General features: G+C 24.7%; 1 protein-coding gene across 1 annotated transcript; it reads right to left on the bottom strand.

Annotated features, from left to right (window-relative positions):
* Positions 1-1,199: 1,199 nt before the first annotated feature.
* LOC101510310 (cytochrome P450 72A68-like) lies at positions 1,200-5,471 on the bottom strand. Its single transcript, XM_027337129.2, has 6 exons — positions 5,402-5,471; positions 4,573-4,860; positions 3,559-3,776; positions 2,192-2,439; positions 1,721-2,090; positions 1,200-1,631 (listed from the first exon to the last, which is right to left on the bottom strand). The coding sequence occupies exons 1-6, from the start codon at positions 5,469-5,471 to the stop codon at positions 1,200-1,202; spliced, it is 1,626 nt and encodes a 541-aa protein (XP_027192930.2).
* Positions 5,472-6,423: the final 952 nt, after the last annotated feature.

Below are 6,423 nucleotides of genomic sequence, written 5' to 3'. Positions count from 1 at the left end.
AGATATTTATAGAGATGTTTTAGATATTACTACCAAAATAACATAATAACAAAATATGATTACATGTATTATGTATACATATTAAAATTTAAAATTAAAATTTAAAATCTCATGATAATTCCATATGATTTATGTCCAATAAAAAAAGTCATGTAATTAAAATATCATGCTTATCAAGAAAAGTCTCATGCTTATCAAGAAAAATCTCATGCAAACCCCATGTTAATTTGTTATCATATATATTTATTGTGGATGAATATTGTTATATGGGCGCTTTTAAATTTAAAAAAAAAAAAAATAAATAAAAAAAAGAAAAAACTTAAACTTTAGAAGTTTCATTCAACATAATTTATTTCCATTTTCTTTTAATCGCAATTTAAATTTAGAAAAAAAACATAAAAAAAACCTAGTGTACGAAGCATGGATCACTACAAGAAGCACTTTCTATTTATTTCTATATTTTAATTTTTTACATGACGGTTTTCAATTTGATTGTTATTTGCCATATAATTAAACAAACAAACAAGTAAATATATAATCTTATATTTAAAGATGATAACCATGTCTCCGTAGAAAAACCATGGTATAAAATATTTATTTTCTTTCGTATACATTTTTTAAAAATGAATTTCATTTCGTATACTCTATAACCAATCATAGGTGGTAGCAGTTTCAAATATGTTTAAAGTGTGCGACTGGATAAGTTCCAAATGTTCAAAGGTATTAAATATTTTTATAGTATAAAAAATGATATATTAAAAAAAATATAGTACACAAATTTATATAGTTAAAAAATAACAAAGTTTGTGTGTATTCATATTTTTTCTTCTTAAACTCTATGTCCAAAATTTAAAATTTAAAAATTGTTGGGCCTTAATGGTTGAATATGTACAAAAAATAATAGACATTTTCTTATCCTTACACAAAAATTAGAATACTAAACAACAAAAAGATTTTATCTTTCTCAATTATTCTACTCTTTACTTTTTTATTTTGTTTTATTTATTTCAAAAAAAAAATTCCAACTCATTTCATTAAAAATCAAAAGATTAATACATGTTGGGATATCATAATAAAGATGAAAATTAACATTCAGAATGAGCGACTTTGCAAGACAACCACGTGATAATATTTTAAAGAGATTTTTATATTATTGCATAAGATTAATAAAATATTAAAAAAAGTCTGAATGTAGTTTTTCATGGATTAATTTTATGTAGAATGAGGTGTGCACCATGTTGTGGATAAAGAGTAATTTTGGGAGCTGGAGAATGAGTGTAGGCTGGAGAAAGTTCAAATGAGAACCGTTGCAAAATCATTGCTAATGCCAGCTTTGCTTCTATTAGGGAATAATTTTGTCCAATGCAGATTCTGGGACCCATACCAAATGGAAAATATGCAGCTTTGCCATTTGTTGCTTTTAAAATTCCTTCTGAAAATCTCCCAGGATTGAACTCCTTAACATCATCTCCCCATAGTTTTTGGTCATAATGAATCATAATTATTGGTAAGATAATTTGAGCTCCTGCAGGTATTGTTAGGTTTCCAATTTTTACATCTTGGTAAACTTCTCTAGGAAGTGCAAATATTGGTGTGTATAATCTAAGAACCTCGTACATAATCATGGTCACCTGTCATAACAAGATTTGTGAAAATAGTAATTAAGTATCAAGTCTTAATGTTCAATATATCAAGAGAAGAACATTATATATATACTTACAATCTTAAGTTGATTTAAACCCTCAAAATCTGGTTTTCTATTGCCAAAGACTTGTAACACTTCCTCCCTTGCACGTTCTTGCCAATCGAGGTTCTTACTCAATAATATCAATGCCCAAATAAGTGAAACTGAAGTCGTCTCTTGCCCTGCAAGATAGAATCCCTTGCACTCCTTGATTACATCTTCAAGATTCATTCCTTTGTCTTCAATTTCCTTTCTATTTGACTCAAGAAGAATACCTAATAGATCATTCTTAGGGCTTTCGCCCGCCTTTAGAGCTTTCTCTCTATTATTAATTACTTTAGTAAGTAAAGCTTTTAAATCCCTATAAATTTCTTTCACCCTCCTATTTTTTGCAGTTGGTAGAAACCTACAAAATTAATTTATAATTATAACTAGTTATTATATATGTATTCACAAAATTAATATTTTAGATATAAACTCCAACAACAAGTTACGAACTAGTCTTACCTCCAACCAGGAATATAAATTGTAATGAACATTTCCGCTGTGAGATCCATTTGCTCCTTTAGAAGTTCAAATATTTTTATTCCTTCTTCGTAAGTACTTCCAAAAGCTGTTCGAGCAATAACATCACTAGATAATTTTTGCACCGAAGGCCACACGTCTACTTCACATGTTCCATTTGATGACGACAGTTCTCCTTCCCAATTGCTAACTAGATCGTCACAACATTGTAAGAATGTTGGTAACATCAGCTGAGTCATAAAGATGGAGATAATGAACAGTTAAAATTATTTGAATCAAACAAACTTTCCCAATTTATTTCTATTTTATGGTAGTGTATGATGGAGCACGATAAATAAACACAAGTTTGCCGTACAAAATATTTTAGATATAATTTAGGCACAATTGCGTATTTTAACTTAATTTCATATAGTATTTTAGTTCTTTATTTTTTTTTTTTTCTCCCGATTTAGTCATTTATTTAATTTTATTACAAACATTTAAAAATATAAAAAAAATGAAAATATGAGTTTATTTGAATATATGAGTTATAAATTTGATGAAATTTGTATTATATTGAAGTTGATAATTATTTTTATGAGTTTTATTTGATAATTTTTTGTAAAAACATGATAACATTGTTACATTTTAAAACATAAAAGATCAAATTGTTTAGTGAAAATTAAATAAATGACAAAATTGAAAAGAAAAAAATTAAATGAATAAAGTGTTATCTAAAATTTAGTTAATGGACCGCATGAGCAATTATATCTATAATTTATATACACTATCATTAAACTATTTATGTCCCTTAATATAGGATCTGTTAAGATTTTTTTTTTTTTTTTGTCTCTTTTTGTAAGACTCGATCTATTTACTTTTTCAACTGCATTAATTATTATTTTACTAACTTACTCTTAATTATGATACATCTTTTTTATAATCTATAACAAATACTACCACAAATTATAAATAAATTATCTCCTTCAGAGATAAATTAATAAAATAATGAAAATTACCAACAAATTTAATATTACAATCAGCTTTATTATTTTATTTTATTAATTTATGTGATTTATTGAATCTTATATATAAGGACAAAGGTAATAACTTTTTTTTTTCACTTTCGGTTAATTATAACTATCAAATCAATAAAAATATTTGACTTTTATATAAACAACTTCTAAAATCATATATAAAAGTGAATTTGATTTTTATATAATATTAAAAATATTTAACGATGATAATTTATACAGATTAACCTCAAACAATATTTTTGTTAATAAAATTGATCAATATGGGAAATATTAAGTATTCCTTAACAAGAATAAAAACACATAATCTATAACTAGTATAAAGGGCAAACTAACCTTCAATTTTTCTAAATGGAATGCAGGATTGATTATCTTCCTGTGCTTGCTCCACTTTTCACTATCGTAGGATACAAGACCATTGATTAGCATCCTTAAAAGTGGATTTTGTGGAAGCTTTTGGAAGGAATTTGACTTCATAAAAACTTCTTTAACTAGCTCAGAATCTGTGAGGATCACCCTTGGTTTTGGTCCAAACCATATAAAAGGATTATTTCCTGCATACATTTATATTAATTATATAATAATCTTTTATTTTATATGAAAATAAAAATCTTATAAGAATTAAACGTAAATGGAAGATAATATAATTAAATAAGTTAAGCAAAAAAGCTATAATCTCTTAATTAACTAAACACTTTGTAAAATATAAATTGTATAACGGAAAATATAAAAAGTTAAATTAAATTAGGGGTAGTTTGGAGATATTATTTTTAAATAGTAGAAAAATTGTTGATTTTTATTTATAGTTCATTCTTGGAAATATGAGCTGATTTTATTTACATTTTATTCTAAAGAATATACGTCAATTATAATATAAAAAGACAAAAAATTATTACTTCATTTGTATAAGTCATTTTGACAATTATTTACAAAAAACAGGATAATAGTGTTAATTTTAGGTACAAAAGAGAAATTATTAGTTATTTTATAAAATTATCCTTCATTAATGTTTTTTTACTAAATCTTTCATTAATGTAGAAAGAAAAAAAAAATGTACAATAGGAAAAATATGCGTGTAATTAGTAGTAAAATCTGTGAAAAGGAAAAGAAAACTAAATGAATACTTTCTCTTCAATTAAGTTGGTTTTAATAATTTAGAGTCTGAAACTAAATTGATGAGAGAATTTAATTTTAAATTTTAAATTGACGGTTTATTCTAAAATTAATATTTTATTGATATTTTAAAATATTTATAATATGAATGATTTCTGTTTCAAAATCACTTATAATTTGGAGTAGAGAAAATACAAATAAAATACTTAAAATGATATCGAACAAAGATAAGTGTACCGTATTTTGTAACAGTTTGATGGTCATAGGGAAACACATGAGACACTAAATCGTCAGAGAGATTTATAGATTTGAATGCTGCTTCTGTTTGCATCTTAATGACATCATTTGTGTCCCCATATAAAAGCCTATATGAAGTCCCTTTAAGGCCTTGTTCTCTTAGAATCCTTTCTAGCTTCTTTGGTTTTAGCCATAACCAATTAAACGCCTTCCATGCCCATACAAGTATTATCAAAAGAATAATGCTCACAATTATTGCCCATGGTACTTCCATCTCTCTCACTCTCTCTATGTGATTGGGAACAAAAGTAAAATAAAATAATGATAACATCATAGAGGCTTTTTATAAAATTTTGATTTGAACACAATTATTATTTTGACAAAATAGGACACTTGTATTTCTGAATTTTATGGTACATTGACTAGAAATATACCAAAAGTAATATTAAATTAGTGTTTTTTTTCTATTTTTTTGCCTTTATAATTATTTTTTTCAAATTCAACCAAATAAATTCCATTTTATTTTAAAATCACTCCCGATGTTAGTGACGTTTAAAAACAGCTGAGTTTACAAATAAAGAATAGACGGAAAAAAAACACACACACACATTAACTTACCGAGACAAAAATGAAATTAAAACATATATGTTTGATCCTTATTAATTCATGTTTTTTTTTTATTGATTTTTGTGAGAAGGACGCAAGATATATATTAATATTTAAAGAGTATAACATATATTATTGATATGTTAACATTGATGTCTATGAAAATTAGCTCCCTCTCATTAAATGACACTCAAATCCCCTCTAGTTTTTAAAATGCACTTACCTCTTTTGTACTCACTAAAAAAATTGCGTATAGCATTTGTTTCCGTCACAATTACATCTTTATCTGTCATATATCAAAAATACACTAGAATATACATTCTAGTTGTACCACTAATTAAAAACATAATGATATCTTTCAAAATTACAAATACTAGATGTATGGTTGTCGGTCTATAAATAAACGTGAAAATTCTAATTGTGTTTATAGTAAAGACAGAAATAGATGTAAGTGTAAAAAAAATGTTTGATGAAGTTTTTTAAGTGAGTAAAAGAAAGTGACTACTTGTTCAAAATTAGGGGGTATAAGTGTATTTTAAGATAACTATGTAATTGGGGACAAAAATAAAATAAAATGATGAAAACATTAGAGGCTTTTTTATAAAATTTTGGATCGAACATAGTTATTATTATTTTGACAAAATAGGATATTAGTATTTCTGAATTTTATGGTACATTGATTACAAATATACCAAAAATAATATTAAATTTCTATTTTGAAGATTTTAAAACCTGAATTTTTAAATTTACTATTTGTTGGTAATAGTTTCTAAATATCTTATCAAGTTTAACATTATTTAAATGACAAGTGATAACATTCTAAAGAAATTAAAAAATTTATAGGATTGGAAAAGGTAATTAATATTGATTTTATTTAAGCTTAAACAAATTTTTGGTCACTTTTAGTTAGCGATTTTTCTATTTATGTCCTTGTAATTATTATTTTTTATTTGAATTCTATATGTTTAATTTTGTTTTAAAATCATCTCTTGTGTTAATGACTTTTAAAAACAATTAAGATGAAAAACAAAAAATAGACGAAAATAACAAATGAAAAAAAAAAAACACAAACGAACTTATCAGGATAAAAATAAAATTAAAGCATATATGTTTGATCCTTATAAATGTGTGCTTTTTTTTTTAATTGATTTTTTTAGGACACAAGATATATATTAATATTTAAAGAGTATAACAAATATTATTGATATGTTAACATTAATGTATGTGAAAGTTAATAATTTTCTA

The sequence above is a fragment of the Cicer arietinum genome, chromosome 1, assembly GCF_000331145.2.
Source record: "Cicer arietinum cultivar CDC Frontier isolate Library 1 chromosome 1, Cicar.CDCFrontier_v2.0, whole genome shotgun sequence".
In the NCBI taxonomy this organism is placed as follows: domain Eukaryota; kingdom Viridiplantae; phylum Streptophyta; class Magnoliopsida; order Fabales; family Fabaceae; genus Cicer; species Cicer arietinum.
Note: the sequence above shows the minus strand (reverse complement) of the source record. Positions and strands in the feature narration are given on the sequence as shown.